Genomic DNA, 18,890 nt, shown 5'->3' on the forward strand with positions numbered 1-18,890 from the left:
TCTGTACATCTGGTCTCTCATCCATTCTTCTCTCCATCTGCACCCTGGTGTGTCTGTCCATTCATCTGCCCATCCACCTGGCTGTCGCCCATTATGAAGTGGAATTACTAGTTCAAAGGTTGTGAACTTTTTAGGGCTCTTGATGATAACTGTTGCTCCATTACTTTCCAAAACAATTCTATCTCTGTTCATCAACGTTTGTCTCACTACATTTTTGTTTTTGTTGAGGTTTTGTTGTTGTTGTGTTTTTTTTTATTTTGAGACAGGATCTAGCTCTGTCACCCAGGCTGGAGTGCAGTGGTGCGATCATGGCTCACTGTAGCTTCGACCCCACCTCCTAGGCTCAAGCAATCCTCCTGCCTTAGCCTCCCAAGTAGCTGTGACCACAGGCGTGTGCCATCACACCTGGCTTTCAAAAAAAATTTTTTTTAGAGACAGGGTCTCACTCTGTTGCCCAGGCTGGCCTCGAACTCCTGGGCTCAAACGATCCTCCCACCTTGGCCTCCTAAAGTGTTGGGATTACAGGCGTCAGCTATCATGCCTGGCAGTATATATATAAAATTTTTTTTTTTTGAGATGGAGTCTCATTCTGTTGCTCAGGCTGGAGTTTAGTGGTGCGATCTTGGCTCACTGCAGCCTCTTCCTCTTGGGCTCAAGTGATTCTCCTCCCTCAGCCTCTTTAGTAGCTGGGATTACAGGCGCCTGCCACCATGCCCGGCTGATTTTTGTATTTTTAGTAGAGACGGGGTTTCACCATGCTGGGCAGGCTGGTCTTGAACTCCTGACTTCAGGTGATCCAACTGCCTCGGCCTCCCAAAGTGTTGGGATAAAGGCGTGAGCCACTGCGCCCAGCCCAGATATTTTCATTCATAATGATTTTTTTGTTACTTTGATATCTAAAAAGGATGTGTCTTTTTTCTCTTTTTTTTTTTTTGAGACAGGGTCTGGCCATGTTGTCCAGGCTGGGGTACGTGGCATAATTATGGCACACTGCAGCCTTGACCTCCTGGACTTAAGCAATCCTCCCATCCCAGCTTCCTGAGTAGCCAGGACTACAGGTGTGCACTGCCACACCTAGCTAATTTTTTATTTTTTTGTAGAGATGGGGGTCTCACTATGTTGCCTAGGGTGGTCTCGAATTTCTGGGCTTGTATTTCCCCTTTTCTGAGTCACATACATAATTTTCTTGTGCCCTTGATACCGCCCAATTTGAGTTTGCTCTGCCAGCAGTACAAGACCCTGATATCATATTCACTACAGCAGGGCCATTTAACAGGGACCAGTAAAGGCAAACCATTTATTGCTTGCTGTTGGTGTCATTTTCTCTGGGCGAGTCTCTGTGGGCCGCCAAACAGTAAGAATGGCCCTCCCACAGACCCTTTACTTGGAGTAGTAACTGTAGTTAATGCTGGTGGTTATTAACCATGGTGGTTATTAATCATGGTTATTGATTGGGCTAAAATCACCACTGAAATTCTCTCATAATCTACCATTCACCAGTCTTTAAGAACAATAAATTGGTGTTATGTGGTACCAGGCTTTCGCTCAGCGTGTGAAACAGAAGCCCTACAGTCTGGAGATTTATGCTGCACGTTAAGGCTTGCTTGTCTAAAATCTTTTTCAAGACTGCACGTAACAGCCTTCATATCCCCCGTGTAGGGTCCACACCCAGCACCACTGAGCAAGTTTGTGAGCAGTGTGAGCACAGCCAAGCTGACCCTGGAAGAGGCCTACAGGCGGCTGAAGCTTCTCTGGAGAGTCTCACTCCCCGAGGATGGCCAGTGCCCCCTTCACTGTGAGCAGGTAGGTTGTGACACATGTTTCAGAGGCTCAAGGATGCCACTGGGGCCTGTGTCTCAGTTTCCTCCATGCCAAGCAGGGGCCCACAGCAGATGTGCCCACCATTTGGGGTATGTATTAGGGAGGAGATGGCACCGTTTGCCATGGCTTCACTGTGTTCTTACTTGATCCGTCCCACACTCCTGTAGCCATGACCCGTCTGAGCGTGTCTTTGTTGAGTAGAATCCTGTCCGCATTCTACACATGAGGGAACCAGGACTCAGGGAGCTGAGGCACTTAGTCAAGGTTAGAGCTTGTTTGAAAGCATAAATATTGGAACCCAATGTTTATTCTTTTATTTTATAGGCTCTAAGTCCCAATTTGTCCTCATGGACTAGCTCATTCTTTTCTACTCATCATCTCTTTTATTTTAGGTGCCCTTTTCTGGACCTTCTGATTCCTATCGACAGCTTTCATCATCATATTTGAGTGGACCTTGTTCAAAATCTGTTTTAAGTACTTAGGAATGACAGGTTCCAAACCAGGAGTCAGGCAGAGTAGAAGCTGTCCTCTGATTTCTGTGTGTGCGATGCATGTGGTGTCATGACAAGGTGAACGCCCACTCTGGCTAATCAGAGAAACCTCCCTGGAAGAAGGGACCTGCAGGTTAAGGAAGAGTTAGAACTCTCTGCTTGGTGGTGTGATAGATATTTCCCCCTTTGTTTATCTAACCTATCTGTTCTTGCCAAAGGCCAGTAGGAAGGCAAAAGGGAAATTTACATTTTTTGTCATTATCTCATTTAGTTAACCCCCTTTTGACAGCTCTCAGGTCTCTCAAACATGACCATGAAGTAGCAGGTGGGGCAGCTCTCTCTGCTCTGAAGGTTCTAATGAGCCTGTTCTAAGATTTCACTTTTGGGATCCTGGGGACAAAGTTTGGATACACTAAGCTCAGGGAAGTTGATAACTATTCATTCCATAGAAAAATCTTTTTTTGGCCCACGTTTAGCTGGTGGCAGTATCAGGTGGGAGACAGAGTATCAGGGAGGAAGGCTGAGACTCACTGGGGTCCAGCCCCACATTGGTCTTTCCCTTCTTCTAATCCACTAAGTCCTGTTTCATCTTAGGCTTAGGTGACACAGATGGCCTGACTGCCTGGAGTGTCCCATGTCCTGCTTCTGGCTGGCTCCTTCTCACCTTTCAAGTCTTAGCTTAAATATTACCCCAGAGTCAGAGAGGGCTCCCTGATTCCTCCATCATAGCATCCTCTTCTGTTTCATCATAGCCTTTCAACAAGTTATAATTGTATATTTGTTTAATGCCTGTCTTCCTCTATTTTCCTTCAGAGGATGGTGTCTGTTTTATTTATATTTTTTGAATGAACCAGTGATTTTTTTTCTATACACCCAAAGTAGTGCCTGCCTCATATGATTTTAACATAAACATGTCTGAACTGAACAGTTGACCCTTAATGCAATGTTTTTATCCCTAGCACGTTGTAGTAACTGTTACATAGACAGAAATACAGCTCATACACATATATATAAAATATATATACACACAAAAAAAGTTATAGCCACATTGATTCTTCCCTACTTGCAAATCATTCCAGGAGTGGTTGGTGCTCCTGAGTACCCCTTTCCTTCCAAAGGTTTCTCCAGTAATTGATTATGCTCACTCTGATGTCATGGAATTGTGCCAGAAAAAGGACCTTTGAGATGCTCTGATGTGGTTGCTGGGGTACATACCCCCTGTGTAGTGTTAAATTGCCTCTAGCCACTTTTCTGTCACTGCTGTGTTTCATACAGTGCCTTTGCTTGGTGTGAAATGTGTGTAATGCTGATTTCCATTTCCAAGTTTTCACCAACAACCCAGGGGTTTTTGAACTATCTGGTTTTCTCTTGAGTGTTATTAATTGCCTTTTACATTTAGTATACCATCCCATGTAGTCTGGACTGCTCTGGAAAGTATGTATCATGTGCACCAGTTGTGTGGAGGGGTACAAATGTACACACATACTTGTTTATAATAATTTTTTTAAATGGAGGATAAACAATAACAAACCAGGCTACATATAGTAATGGAAGGGGAGAGATTGGAGTAACAGATAGAAGGTAGATTTCTCTGAATAGACCTTGTTTTGTAGATTTGACTTAGCAAGTATATAAATGCATTACATGATTATAAAAAATCAAAATGAGAAAACAATTCCTAAAAATTCTTGGCAAGATGAAACAGACCTTACTGTGTATGGCAATGTAGGCATAACAACACAAAAAGGAAGCATTTCAGTGATTAAAGCACAGTAATTTGACCACACATTTCTAGTAGAAGTATTCTAAGGGCAAGAAAAAAATTTAAACTCTTGTTAATGGTTATATTTTTAGTAATAATATTGATATTGATATTCTGAATTATTATATTTCTATTATAAGATAAAGCAAATAATTTTATTGGGAACTGATTTTTTACTGTAAGGAAAAAGAGATATGAAATCAAAGAAATAACCCTGTAATCCTAAATTTGAATAGCACATATCAGAATGAACTTGTGATGTATTATCATCCATTAAAAGAATTTTATGAACTTTCTCAACATACAAGGCTTTAGAAACAATGTCTGTTCTAGCACCAGTGAGTGCCCTTGATGCCCAAATTATGGTTTCTAGATACCTTTGCCCGCTAAAGGGAACTAGGGTTCCCTTGGAGAAATGGGTTGCTGCTAGGTCTGGGGCAGGAGATGTACAGTATGAGCCTAGAACGTATTTCGTCCTAGTAAGAAAGGATCCAGCGTGGGGAAAGAGGGAGAGAACCCTATGGATTTACAGTGGTTCCCATAAGTGTGGGCCCTGGACCTGCAGCATCTGCATCACCTGGAAACTTGTCAAAAATTCACCTTCTCAGGCCTCACACCAAACCTACTGAATCAGGAACTCTGAGAGTGCACCCCAGCAGTCTGTTTTTACAGCCCTCTAGGTAGGTTTGAGAACCACTGGATTTAAAGAAACTCAAGAGATAATCAAATGCAAAACATGGATCTTATTTGCATCCTGAATTGGACCAATTGTTTAGAAAAGAAAATTATGAAGCAATCAGGGAAATGTGCTCACTGACTGGATGTGGTGATACTAAGGAATTACTGCCTTTTTTTTTAAGGTGTCATAATGATACTGTGTTGGGCCTTTTTTTTAATAGAATGTTTTTATGGCCGGGATGGTGGCTCATGCCTGTAATCCCAGCATTTTCAGAGGCCAAGGTGGGAGGATCACATGAGGCCAGAAGTTTGAGAGCAGCCTGAGCAACATAGTAAGATGCTGTCTTTATTTTAAAAAAAAAAATCTTCTAGAGAGATCTAGTAAAATATAGATGATACAATTGGATTCTAGGGTTGGTTTCAGAATCATCTTGGGGAGAGGATGGGCAGGAAAGTAGTAGAGATAAGTATGGCCATGAATTGATCATTGCTGAAGCTGGATGGGCACTTGGGCGTTCATTATCCACTTCTTTCTGCTTTCGTAAATGTTTGAGATTTTTTTCACCATAAAAAGAAAACAAGCAAAAATTCCTCTCCCCAAAGTCAGGCAGAACACTGACGAGGAAGCCTGAGGCCTCCTGGGAGGGAGTGGCTTCAGCGCTGCAGCTCTGTGGCCCTCAGGAAGGGTTCTTCTGGTGACCTCCTGCGGACACTGGGCATGCTGCTTACACCCAGCATCTCATTTGATCCCTTGCGGAAATCTTGAGGGAGTTAGCTGTGATTCTTCCCTTTTTCCAGAGGTAGGAATGGAAACTCCAAGAGATTAAGTGACTTGCTTCAGCGTCATATAGCTGGGGAGTGGTGGAGCTGTACTTTGAGCCCCTGCTGTTGCTACCATGGAATATTCATCCTATAAAATGAAGATTTGAATCCAGGGGAACAACAGACATGTAAATAATTAAAATTCCCTGTTGTAAATACTGGATAGAATATATACAGGGTGTTAGGAGAGCACTAGTGAAAATTAATCCACCATGAGTGGGTAAATGGTGTCACAGCACCTACTCTGCGCCAGACACTGGTGGTTAGAGGGAGGAAATGAGTGTGTGGTCAGTACAGGAAGCAAACAAGTAAAGGACCAGTCACTCCAGTGTGCCATGGGCGGTGATGGGGAGACACTGAGCCCCGGGGCACCTAGAGGAGCAGTAGCCATCCTAAAAGAAGTGCCAGGTCAACTTCCTGGAAGAGGTGAAACCTGAGCTGACTTTAGAACAAGGAATGGGTCAGCCAGGCCAAGTTGGAAATGATCATTCCCACTGTCTTCCATTATCTCATTTGAGTCTCACTCTACTGCAATGTGATAGCTGGATCAGGGATGATTATTCCGATTTTACAGATGTGGGACTAAGGCGTTGACTGTAGAGAGACTTTGACCTGGAATGTGTGGCCTCTGGAGCCATGACCAGAACCTAAGTCTTTGTGGGCTCTTAGCCCCAAGGAAAAGAATCAAAGCAAACCTATTGTTTAAAATTAGGATCTGTTTGGGAAGAACTGTCAAAGTCCTTGTACCTGACATGACTGGTTAATCTTAAAAGTAGGTTAAGTCAGGGAATCAAAAATGATACGTACCTTAAACATTTTAGTTTAACTTAAAACAGATAAATGTACATTCATTTGCCATTCTTTTGATGTAGGGCCAGGGCCTTTTCTTTTGAATATGGGTCTGCTGATTGGAGTTTCACATCTTTCTTTCATAAACTGCATCCATAATGTAGGTCTGTCACTTCCAATTTCTGTTTCTTTAAGATGAAGAGAAAACTTAGACACTTGCAAAGCAATTTGAATATAGAATTCTTCTAGACTATGTTCCTCCCACATCTTTTATAGTTGTCTCACCCACACCTAATTTGCCAGAAATGTGTTTTTTAGTGACTTGCTTTTATCAAGTCTTTCCTGAAGCATATGTTAGTTTTCATACAACCAGTTCTCTCTTTTAATACACATATTTCATGGGCTTACTTAATATTTAATTAAATTATGCAATTTGATTACAAGTACAGCTACCATAAACAAGTTTGGGAACAAACTAAAGTGACTCTTTGTGAGCTGACAACTCACCGGCTCTCCTGTTGGAAGCAGAAGTGTTTCGGCGCAGCAGAGAGCGGCCTGTGCCACGGTGCTTTTCTGACAGAAAGGGAGTGTCCTTCCCCCTGGGAGCTGGTTTGGTGGAGACTGGCTCAGAGGGCTCCGCCGTGCGTGTATTTCACCTCGGAGCACTGGGGACTCTGGTTTTGCCACCCATCCAGAGTTTACTCTGGAAAACCAGAAGAGTTTCTTCTAATGGAGCATACTTTCCTAGTAATACTTTTATATGATCTTTTGAAGATTTAAACATTGAAAACTTTTTAAAATCAGCATTATAGTTTTTGTAAAAGAAAAAGATCACGCAATTTGAAATCATATCTCATGGAGAGAATTGCTGTTAACATTTTGATGACATCTCAATATACACATCTATGGATGTGGGCGTTTATATTCAGTTTTGTGGAACAGGAATGCCTTGTATACAGGACGTGTTGTTCTGGGCTCTTTTGTCACTAACTGTGATCATTTTTTGATATCAATGCATAGAGCTCTACAACGTCATTTTTAATAGTTGCAAAATTATTGTATTATATGTAAGTACCATAATTTATCCAGATCTATACTGAAATCAGGTTATTTTTTCCTACCATGAACAATGCTGAGACGAACATCCTTGTACATAGGCATCTTCTTGTGCTTATGTTATTATTCCTTGGGGGAAATGCCAGCGTGTAGAATTGCTGGGGCAAAGAGTTAAGCGCATCTCAGTTTGGTAGATCTTGCCAGGGCGTTCTCACTGGGCCATGCCATCCCGCACTTCCACCAGAGGTCACGAGGTGCTTTCCCCTTACCCTCAATGAGTTTTGTCCAATTTTGCCTTTTCCTGGTTGTCAGGAAAAGGCTTCTAGTTTCCATTCAAATATTTTTGCTAGTGAGGTTGAGCATCATCTTTTTATATGGATTTGTAATTCTTCCTATGTAACATGATGTTTATGTTCTTTGTTCATTTTTCTAATTTCTCTTCTCTTTAGATTGGAGAAATGAAGGCAGAGGTCACCAAACTACATAAAAAATTGTTTGAACAAGAAAAGAAGTTGCAAAACACCATGAAGCTTTTGCAGCTGAGCAAACGCCAGGAAAAAGTCATCTTTGATCAATGTGAGTGAGTGTGGGGGTGGCCGCTATGCCTGACCACTTCCTGCCTCCGAGGGCTCCCAGTTCTGCCCTGGATTACCCGCTTTGGAGCCCAGATGGTTTGTAATCATGCCTCCTATCTGTGGGCTTCTTTTCATACTCTATCCTTTCTGACTCACATAGACAAATGTATTCACTTAACACACCTTTGTAGAGCGGCCCCTTGGTGTCAGGGACTGTCGTCTCACTGGGAGACAGTCGTGTGGCATGTGCAGTGATGGGAACATGCAGAGCACTGGGGTGGGAGTTGGGTGGCCGTCACTCTGTCCCGGCGAGGTGGGCATCTTAGACAAAGTGACCACCTCGCTAAGTGTGAAATGAAAGCAGACGTCGTCACATGGAGCGGGGAGTGGCAGTCCCTCAGGGAAGAGCATGGACAGAGGCACAAAGGCAGGAAATAAGTTTTTGTATGTGAGAAACCAAAACCAGTCCCTGGGGGGTAAAGGCTGCAAACAGTGAATTAAGGTGGGAGGGATTGGGGGTCAGGGAGTACTTCATGAAAGACTGTAGGTGGCAGGCTCAGGGCAGAGGATTGGCTTGTCACATCTGTGTGCAAGAATGACTCGCTGGTGGCTGCTCCACCAGTGAGGGGGAGGCTGACTCACTAGTCAGACAGGAAAGGTGGCTAGGACGCTGGGGATCCAGAGGAGGGCATGGATTTGAGAAATACTTCTCAAGGCAGATGCCAAGACTCAGGGTTGGTGAGGTTAAGTAACTTTTGTAAGGTCAGTCCCAGTTCTGATCTAGCCACTTTGGAGATTGTTTGGGAGCAGCTCTGTTTCCCGGTTTAAACCCTCAGCACTCCCTCCCGCTGCATTTAGAGGAGCAGGTGGTAGCTGAGTTTCCATTAGTGCCTGTTGGCAACATGGCCCTGGCCAAGCCTGCGCTGTCTGTGTGTCAGTTTCCCTGTCTTAGGACAACTGCTGACTGCAGCACTTTTTCTCTGGAGGTGCCAGCCTGCCATGTGCGGCTCTCCTGTCAAAGTCCAACATTTCTGGGGCATTTCTGAGAAGCACAGGACAGAGATTATTGCCAAGTAGGAGTTCTCCTTAGCCACCCCTGGGAACCTTCTGAAAATAGACTCTGTGAGACTGCCAGTGTTTGGACTGCAAAAGAGAGGAGTGCAGCCACTGAGCAGGCACTGAGTTCCTGTTCTTTGCCCCTTACGCCAGGTCCTGGGGACAGAGATGAACGAGACAGTCTTTGCCAGTGAGGGTCGTGGGCTTAATAGGGGAGACACAGAGCTTAGCTGCAGGACGATGTGCTGAGTGCATCCTAGGAGGCCTGAGAGGTGGTTCAAGACTGACTGGGTCTTGAAGAATGACTAGGAATTTGTCAGCGAAGGGGCAGGAATAGGATTCTGGCAGATGGCCCTGTGGACTTGCTGGTGTGCTCCCAGGGGTGAGAGAGAACGGAGTGCTCAGGGACATGCTTAGGACGTGCTCCCAGGGGTGAGAGAGAACGGAGTGCTCAGGGACATGCTTAGGACGTGCAAAGGGTTTCCTCTGAGAGATGAGTGACAGGGAGAAGCAGGAACCAGGTTGCAAGGAGCCTTGTGGACAGGACTCCAGGACGAGCAGCAGGGACCGGCGGGGTCCATGCATGTATTACAAGATCCCATGGCTGAGCTTGGAGGGGCCAGGAGGCCGGGAAGACCTCTTTGGGGGCTGCAGCAGTCCCCCAGGTGGGCAGTGGGTCAGGACTGTGGGGGAGAAGGGATGGTTTTGAAAGATTGTAAGGAGGTCAACCTGGCAGAGTGGTGGATGTCTGTGGGGTTCTGGTTGAGGGTTTCGTGTCACTCGTAGAGAAAAAGAGCACCGAGGGGAACCTGGAGAGAGACAGTGCCAGCTGTGGTCCTGTTAAGGCAGCTGTGGAATATTTAGGTTAGACTCTTGGAGCAGCAGTGGGGTGGGGAGCAATGCTCTGCATAGGTCTAGAGAAAGGCAGAACTCTCTGCATTGGCATCTCTCCTCCTCAGCAGCCTTTGGCCCTGAACAGTCACAGGGCAGGTAGCTAACCCTGTTGACAGGTGAGAAAATTACAGAAGTAGGTTTGGATGGGTTGAGTACTGTGGTCGGTCAAAAGGACAGAACTAGAACACAGATCCCCTGTGTCCTAGGTCAGAGAACATGGAATTATTGATTGAGCACAGTTCAGATCTCCATTCTCCTATGTGACCTGCATTAGACTAGAACCCTAAGCTTTCGATTCCTCATCTCTAACTGGAGACATGAGTTCCAAAGGACTCAGACTAACTAGTTGGTCCCGGGTTCAATAGCAACTTTATAAAAAGCACCCCAGTTTTCTCATCTGTAAAATAAGGATGATAACGCTACCTAAACTGTATTGTACTTAGCACAGTCTCGGGGGCAGAGGAGATGCTCAACCAGTCCCTCCTCTTTCTTTCCATTAGGCCAGACCAAATCCTATGCATGGAGGTGGCAAATCATTCATAGTAAGAAGAGCCGCAAATGTCTCATAGCACTTCCCCTCCTGAGCTGGTATTGTCCATCTCCATATCTCCTAGGCCTGGCACAGAGCAGGCTCTGCCAGAGCAGGGTGAGGGGCTTGCTCCAGGCAGCATAGCTGGTGGCTGACCCGGGCCTGCAACTCCTCCTTTGCCAGGCTCTGCAGCTCATCCCAAGGAGTCAGGTCCTTGGAAATTCTCCAAGCCCTGCGGACTTCACAGACCTGCTCTGGTTCTAAAGGGACTAGGTGAAAGTTGGCATAGCACCTCCTCTTCCTCCGTCCCCTCATGGTGATGGGGAAGAGCAAAGGCCAGGGCTGATTGCTACCTGGTCAAACTGACACCATACCTTCTCAGAGTCTACAGGGGAAAGTAAGGAAAAGGCATCCCAGTGGGACCCTAAGAGTCCTGATGCCCTGGGGCCACTCACTGGCCATGTGACCTGGAACCAGCTGCCTCAGGTCCTCATTTGCAAAGCGAGGACAGTAGTTCTGCCCCATAGGGTGGGGGAGTATTCAGTGAGGCCACAGTTGGAAACCACCTGTCACCAGGTCAACACTGCTCAGCTCAGGTCGGTACCTTCTTCCCAGCACTCTGCTGAGGTGGGAAGAACCATGGACTGAGTTGGGCAGGCCCACATGTGAGTCCCATCTCTGTGCTGGGGCCAGTCTAGATTTGGGACGAGTCCTTTGTCGCTGTGTTCCTCGGTCTTCTCCTTGCAGTGGGGATTTCTGTGCTTTGGAACGTGGCAGTGCCGTTGAGGTGTAGGGGTCCCCTCAAAGCTTGAGCCAAGTGATCCTTAGTTCTTCTGCCATGAGCTTTGTTCTCTAGGGACATGGAGTGCTCTTTCACAATCATCTTCAACCTCCACAGCTGTGATACTTAATCTTTTCTGGGTCTCAGGCCCCTTGGTGAATCTGGAGAAAGCTGTGGTCTCTCTGTGGAAAAATGCGGACGTCCAGATACATACCCCCATTTGCACACAGTGTCGGAGGGTTTAGGACTGACCCCCCAAACATATCCAGGGCCCCATGTCAGGAACTTTGCCCTGCAGCAGGAGGTCAGGTTGGGGGTAGAGGGGCAGTGGCCACCTCTGAAAGTCGTTTTGCTTGGCTAAAAACAAAGTCCACACCGTCTGTCCCGTCCCCAGTGTCACAGATTGCAAATTACCTCCAGATGGAAATTTTCGTGAGGCAAGAAATGAATATTTTCTCAAGGCCACCACACGACAGACACCTATTCTGAAGAAGCCACTGGGGAGTCAGGCTGTGTGTGTTGGGCGTTGAGTCTGTTACAGCCTCTGGCACTGTTGGCTAAAGGCGCGGCTCCAGAAGCCTTTGGTATTTCCAACGTGGGGAGTAAGCTGATCTTACTCTCACCAAGCCCTGTTGAGAACAGATTCCCTGTCAGGCTCAGAACTCTGATCAAGAGGGGCATTCTTGCCACTGCTGGAGTTTGTGTTGGACAAGAAAAAGCCTGAAGGAAGACCCACCTTTACAGTTGCTCCTGAAAGCCAGGGCTCGCCCGCCCCTCCTGGGAATTCTGATACACGGGGGATCTGTCTAGTACAGTGCTCCGGGTGTCAGTGTCAGCAGGGACCTCTGAAACCATCCCACCCAACCAGCTCTTGTCCAGGCAGAATGTGACTTGCCCAGAGGAATCAGGCTGGGCTATTCCACCAGCTAAAGGGCAGGCAAAGGAGAAGCAGCATGCCCACGGTTTTTTCTTCCAGGCCATTTGGAGCTGGCTCTAAGAGCTGCTGGGTAAAAACCTGGCTTTGTAGAACTTGGACCCTCATATGTGGGTCTGCCTGATCGGGGCACAGTCCCTTCCCACAGCTGCTTCCCAGAGGGCCTAGGAAACTAAAGAGTGCTGGGCAGGCCCAGGCCTCTACCCTCCCTGCGCCATTGCCCTCCCTGGCCCACAGAAGTGAGCCTGAGGGATACCTGGACAGCCAGGTGGCCGTGCACAGCTGTAGGGTGTTCTCTGAACTGGCATAGCATGCTATAGCCTCTGCATCACTGTCAGGTGGTGGCTTAGCGGGGCCTCAAAGAGGTGTTGTTGATGCGTTATTTGGCCCTGGGGTGTGTGATGGGTCAGGTGGGCCCTTTGTACCTCCCTCTGTTCTGGATGCTTCAGACCTCATGTTGTCTACATGTCCGAGCCCTTTGGGGTGGGGCTCATCCTCCCTGCACTTGGCTTTCACACAGCTCTCCTGGATATCCATGCCCCTAATCATTGCATTCTTTGCTCTCTCCTCAGTGGTCGTAACCCACAAAATCCTTCGGAAGGCCAGAGGAAACCTGGAGGTATGCCCTTTGAGTCTTTTCACTGCAGGCCAGTGGAAGGTCAGGAGGGGTGCAGGGCCAGAAAGGACCTCTTGAAAAATGAAGGTGCAGGTGGAACCAGGGGACATGTCCTCCTCAGAGAGTTGTTTCTGCCAGCAGTGCATGAAAAGTTGTGTTTTATCATGCCCTGTCGCCAGTAGGGGTTCTAAGTTTTAAATTTGTATGCTATTTTTACCAGTAAGAAATACAGCAAACAATGCTTGACACATAGTAGGCATTTGATGAATATTTCTTGAATGAATGAATACAGTATGATCTCGTCGTCGTTTATTAGGTAAATATTTACTGACCAAACTATGTCTTTGAAAGCACTTTGAGAATAACAGTCTCGCTTTTACCTCTGTCGGGGTCTTACTTCAGAAACCTCCTTTGGACTTAAAATTCTCCTTTTTTTTCTTCCTTTTCCTAGCTTAGGCCTGGGGGATCCCATCCAGGAACATGCAGTCCCAGCAGACCAGGCTCCTGAGAAGAACTTTCAGCCAATAAAGCTTGTGCTTCCCCCACCGAGCTCACGCTGTCTCTTTGTTCCAAGTGTGGTTCCTATTTATTGAGGAAGAAAGAGCTGTCTGGCCAAAGGAAATCTATTTTTTCCCTTCATGTTTTCTCTCTGAAAGTTGGCTTGAGAGTTGTTGTCAGAAAGGTGCAGGTGCTCCACAAACGGGTAGTAAAAAGGCCTCGAGCTCTTGGATGTTGTATTTCAGATCAGGGGCAGGCACCGGAGTTGAGGCTGTGCGCCTTGGTGGGCTTCACGTCTTCCCCTGGATTTGCTTAGTACTCAGCCAGTGCCGCAGTTTGAAGATTCTCATTAAATGATTCATTTCATTTCACCTTGACGATTCTGTTGTTTCGTGTGGAGCCTCAAAGCCCAGGTCCCAAAATCCCAAGTGGGACAGGCCAGGGTTCCACGAGTCGCATGGCTCACTGCTGAGCTCGTTCAAGTGTCCAGAGAAAAGCACCTCTGTGCAGCGTGGCCATGGGCACTGGTGTGTGCTCAGCATCTCACAGTCCGCTGGACAGCAGCCCTTGCAGTGGTGCCATTCCCGATTTAGCAAAGAGCAAAGTGAGGCCCAGAGCTGGAATGTGGCATTTGCATTGTTCCCGTGATGACAGGGGTGTGTCATCAGCCATCCACATCGCTGCCTCTGACCAAGATGCCCCCAGCCAAAACACTTTAGCGGCTTCCCACTACCCTCTGATCCAAGCCTGAGCCCCTAACAAGGTTTACAAGCCTTGCTGGCACCTCCAGCTCCTTGCCCATCTCGCCTCCTCCCGCTCCACTCTGTGTTCCAGGCAAACCGAACAGTGTTCTCCCCAGTCTAACCCAGGCTGCGCCCTCTTGGACATGCTCCTCCCACCCTTTCTTTTTCTAGTTAGCTTTGAATGGTCCTTTAGAAATATTTTTTCTGCCCTTGGGGAAGCCTCTCCTGACCCGATACTAGTGAAATGCCCCACCTCTGCTCCCCCACACCACTGTGCAAATCCTCTGAGCCCCTGGAGAGCAGAGGCTTGTGTTGACCACGGAATTGCCAGCACCTGACCTGGCGCCCAGCTCCCCAGACACGATGGTGAGGGGAGGAGACGGGATTGCACTTGCTGGAAGCGTAGGGTGCAGCAGCCTCGGCTGGGAGTCCGGGGAGTGGCCTCATGCCACTTTGCCTGTCTCCCCACCCATTAAGAGAGGGGCGGAGCAAGTGGGCAGTACAGACCCTTTCTGCTTGGGTTCCTGCCATCTGTGCTCTTCCTGAGAAATATTTGCACAGGTGTACCTCGGTAGAATACGTACCAGTGTGTGAAAACTCAGATTGAGCCATAATGTCACTGGAGTGCCTTTCGCAAGCAGTCACAACAGTTGACTTCCTAAATGGAAGCTGGGTCGGTGTGGCGCTGTGGAGCAGGAGGCCTGGTTCCCGTCCCGAGTCTTGTGCTTCTGTAAATGAGAGTTACTCTTGTCCAGTACTGTTACAGAGTTCGGAGCCTCAGATTTTGAAAGCAGCTGAACAACAAGGCCCTTTCCACAAATCGGTGACTCTTCTTCAGTGTCTCAGTGGCTGGTCTTAAGCAAGTTTTAAAGTACTGTTTTAAGTTCTATGGCTGTGTTGTGCCAAACCCCTATTAACCTCAGTAGGGGAGGCACCAGGTTCAAGGGGCCTGAGAAGAGACCCACAGAGCCAGCAAACAGGATGTGGGCTTTATTAGGGGCTTACATACAGGGGAACAGTCCAGAGGCGGCAGGCTGGACAGGAGAACTGCTTTTCGTACAGAAACAGATGGTTCAGTGGCAGCGGCTGAACAACACAGCCCACGGCCCAGGTGGGGCAGGAAAACCATCACCACTTATAAACAGCATGCAGTTTATATAGCATTTTCACTTAACCTTCCCCCAAGGACCTCTACCTGGGAACCTTTTTTTAACCCAAAACTCAGGGCCTCAGTTCCCTGTACAGCCCATGTCCCATGAGACGGGCTGGGGGGCTCAGATATTCCTCACAAACAAGGAACAAATCTCCGGGTTGGCCACTCCTAGATTCTCTAGCTCAGAACAACATTAAGACGCATCTGCCATACAGGGTCGTTCTAAGGGTGTGCTTAAGCTATTGCTGTCAGGGTGTTTACCCTCCAGGCAGGTGTGCGCAAATGTAAGCATGTGTGGTTGCGGGGGCAGTGGGGAGGAGGGGAGTAGGTTGTACAGTGTAGTAGATGCAGCTCAGGCAAGGCCTGGAAGTCAGACCTGGGCTCAGATGTTCCCACAGGGGAAGAGTCCTACCTTGCCTGGCACATGGTCAGTGCACAGCCCGTGGGAGCTGAACTTGGTCATTGGCAAGGGCTTGAGGTGGAGGGATTGGAGGAGAGATCCACATTGGATTCTGGTACATCCCAGGCCCGTCTGGTTGGTGAACCCAGGCACGCCTGGAGCAGGAGCTGCAGAGGAGGGGCTCCAGGAGCCCAGCTGGCCATTTGCTTCAGGTCACCCACAGCTTTTCAGGAACACAATAATCTAAAACGAAGTGCATTTTTATCCGCCAGTTTAGAGTCACGGAAAATACTTTCAACCTTGGGCTAGTGAAGGCCCTCCCTCTTCTGGGAGGTGGAGGAGCAGCCTGGTTTGTTTGGGCTGGATTAATGCCAAGAACAAACTCTGCAAATAAGACAATTTGGACCTTGGAAAAAGCTCCATTGTCCCTGGTGAGTTAATTTTACCAGCAGCTGAATTCGGGAGGCTTTGAAGCAGTAATCAGAAAATGCGTCAATTTCCCTTCAGTGAAATTAATCACCACGTGTGCTGGAGGAGCTGCACCTGAGAGAAACAGCTGCAGGGACTAAATATATAGTGAGAGAAGGATTGGGAGACAGGCCCAGGGCCCCCTGCTTGCCCTACCTTGGAAATGGTGCTTTTATCTCACTTCCGAGGCCCACATCCCAACGTCCCTATCAGAGTCCTGGAGAGTAAAATCCTCGCGCCTCAGGCCGGCGCTCACCTGGGATGGCAGTAGCCACACTGTGCATCTCAGTAATCTGCACCACCTCACCCATTTTACAAATGAGAAGACTGAGGGATGTAGCCAGAATTTGAACCTGAGTCTGTTAAAACCTGATGTCCCTTGGATTATCAGTATTCCCCCAAAATGCCATCTCTTCGAGAAACTGCAGCATTTCCCTGTTACAAATCGAAGTATTCTCACTACCCTTTCCAACAAAATGTCTCTGGATGACCAGAGCAGGAGCCCAGAGACCCACAATTGAATTCCTCAACACAGCAGCCCCGAGAACTGCTTGTAAGTGGGTGGTGGAAGGGAGAAAGAGTGATCTTGTTAATAAGTTCTCGGCATTGTGGAAACCGAGAAACCTGCCTGGGGGATCCGGCCCTGCCAAATTGCCTCTTCAATCTTGGCCATATTTTAAGGATAACTCAAAAATGCAATTATCAAAATCACTCATCCCATCTCCTGAGAAGCCCCGGACTCTGCCTCAGGGGCTAGACCTGTTTACCTCTTGCCACAGATGGGTGCCAGGTAGGATGGGGGTGAGCAGATCAGAGACCTGGCTCCCCAGGTGGGGCCTTCTAGTGGAACCAAGCCTCCGTTTCCTTATTCACAAAAATTATGAGATGTGGAAAGATATACAATGGCTAACTGTGAGGCCCAGACATGGCCAAATTGCAGGGGTTCATCTGTTCACCTCAGTGAAGGGTCTGCCTTTGGCCAGCAGCACATGCTAGAGACATCCTTGCACCTCCTCCCTCACCCTCCATATCCCATCCATGATCAGGGCCATTCTCTCCACTTGTATCTCCCAAGGCCATCGCTTCATTCATCTCCACTGCCGCCACAGTCCAAGTGACCATTAACTCTCACCTGGACAGCTTACTATCCAGTTGGCCTCCCACATCCACCCACCCCTCCAAATGTCTGCCAGACCACAGCTAGAGTGATTCTTTAAAAGGGAAAGCAAATCATACTATCCCTCTTGTTTAAAATATGGGATGCCTCTCACCACACCTAGTGTGGTCAGCAAGCCCTCAGTTCCCGAGCCCCCCTGTCTGCCTTCTTGGCTCCCTGTGCTCTAGTCTCTTAGGGCTTTTGTCTCTGTCCACAGGACCTTTGCACATGCTGCACCCTGCCTAGCATGCTCTCACCGTGGCTTCTCCTGCTAGTCAGAGATGGCTTCCCGATCAGGAGCCCCTATTCTGCATGATCAGAGCGTGATGATCCCCCCTCACTGGCACTTGGCCGCTGTGTGACTTTGGGTTCTTCCTCTCCCTGTCATTGACCTGAAGCTCCGTGAGAACACAGGCCTCATGTGATTTGCTCACCACACCAGCCCCGCTGCCTGGGACAGGGCCAGCAAATATATTCACTCAGCAAACATTGCCAAAGCTTCGCCAGCCTCCTTCTGGAGGAACTCAGGTTGGTCGGGAGAACAGACAAGTAATATAGTGAATAGGGAACATTTGCTTAGACCTGGGGTCTTGGGAGCCTGGCTGTCTTTGGAACATCATCATAGGCAGTCATTGTGACAGCCCTGGGTGGGAGGGACTGCTTTTTTCATATGAAGGACTGGGGCACAGAGTGACCCGCCCAAGATCACACAGCTTCAGATGGAGGCCCGTAGGCTACAGAGCCCAGCTCCCTGCCGCTGCTTGTGAGTGCAGTTTAGTATGGCGAGTGCCCAGGCAGCTGGTCAGGCTGGAGTGCAGCCCACACTGGCAGCGTCTGCTTCCACTTGCGGCCCACTCAGGCAGCTCCTGCCAGTGGTCCAAGGTCCAGCCCTGCTCCTGGTGAGGCCCAGAGGGGCCTCATCCTCGCTGGGAGGCAGGCAGTTGGAGTTGCTTCTGACTCAACCTTTTAGACCTCTTTGTCCTCAGGGTTGCCCAAGTCCCCTCTTTTCCCGTTGACCCCATTCCCTGGGAAGCCGCCGGCCTTGCCGGACCCGAGAGGGCAGCACTGGGCAGGGCTCACCCCTCCAGCTGGATCACAATGGGACTAAGTGCATGGTGGCTACCCAGCGCCCTCCCACACGTGCCTCTCTCAAATGCGAAAGCACCTCCTTGTTAACAGGCATTCACGGGAGAGCTTAATTACATGGTTTCAGGTCTAAAACGATCCTCTGTTTGTATTAATGCCACTTTCTCATTCCAAACAGAACAGCATGTGGTCCCAGCTTGTGTGTGACACTGGCCGACGGTGTGGGCAGACACAGGGAAATAAGAGAACAAGGTCGCCGTGGCCTCGCCCTCCTCTTTAGCCAAAACAATGGTGGGGTCGGGGGCCACAGACAGAGAGTGACCAGGCCCAGGGCTCCTTTGTGGTGGAAGCCAGTGGCTGGGAGCCCACCTGGAGAGTGTGGAGTGGGTGTGGGAGGGAGACACAGGTGGGTGAGGTGTGGACACTCAACATAGGAAAGTATTTGGAGACAGTCACAGTTACACACTCAGCATCTGCTGGCACCTACCCAAGCCCAGAGCTCCCAGAGCCCCGCGGGCCCCCGAGGCATTCCCAGTCAAGCATGGGAGACAGGCCAGCACACAGGTGATCCGTGGTCGTGAT

General features: G+C 48.4%; 1 protein-coding gene and 1 long non-coding RNA gene across 16 annotated transcripts in view; one reads left to right on the forward strand and one right to left on the reverse strand.

Moving 5' to 3' along the window:
* Positions 1–13,353, forward strand: part of CDK5RAP2 (CDK5 regulatory subunit associated protein 2) — a 189,363-nt gene extending 176,010 nt beyond the window's left edge. For 13 of the 15 annotated variants that reach the window (XM_016960336.4, XM_016960345.4, XM_016960344.4 and 10 more), the window contains 4 exons: positions 1,660–1,803; positions 7,869–7,995; positions 12,761–12,807; positions 13,256–13,353. In XM_016960336.4, coding sequence (XP_016815825.3) covers positions 1,660–1,803; positions 7,869–7,995; positions 12,761–12,807; positions 13,256–13,312 — 375 coding nt within the window. In that variant the 3' untranslated portion in view covers positions 13,313–13,353. 15 annotated transcript variants of the gene reach the window in all.
* Positions 5,065–17,822, reverse strand: LOC107976764 (uncharacterized). The gene is made up of 4 exons (XR_008537173.2): positions 15,611–17,822; positions 14,630–14,773; positions 6,382–6,551; positions 5,065–5,662 (listed from the first exon to the last, which is right to left on the reverse strand). It is a non-coding gene; the product is annotated as an uncharacterized LOC107976764 (long non-coding RNA).
* Positions 17,823–18,890: the final 1,068 nt, after the last annotated feature.

Source organism: Pan troglodytes, chromosome 11, assembly GCF_028858775.2.
Source record: "Pan troglodytes isolate AG18354 chromosome 11, NHGRI_mPanTro3-v2.0_pri, whole genome shotgun sequence".
In the NCBI taxonomy this organism is placed as follows: Eukaryota; Metazoa; Chordata; class Mammalia; order Primates; family Hominidae; genus Pan; species Pan troglodytes.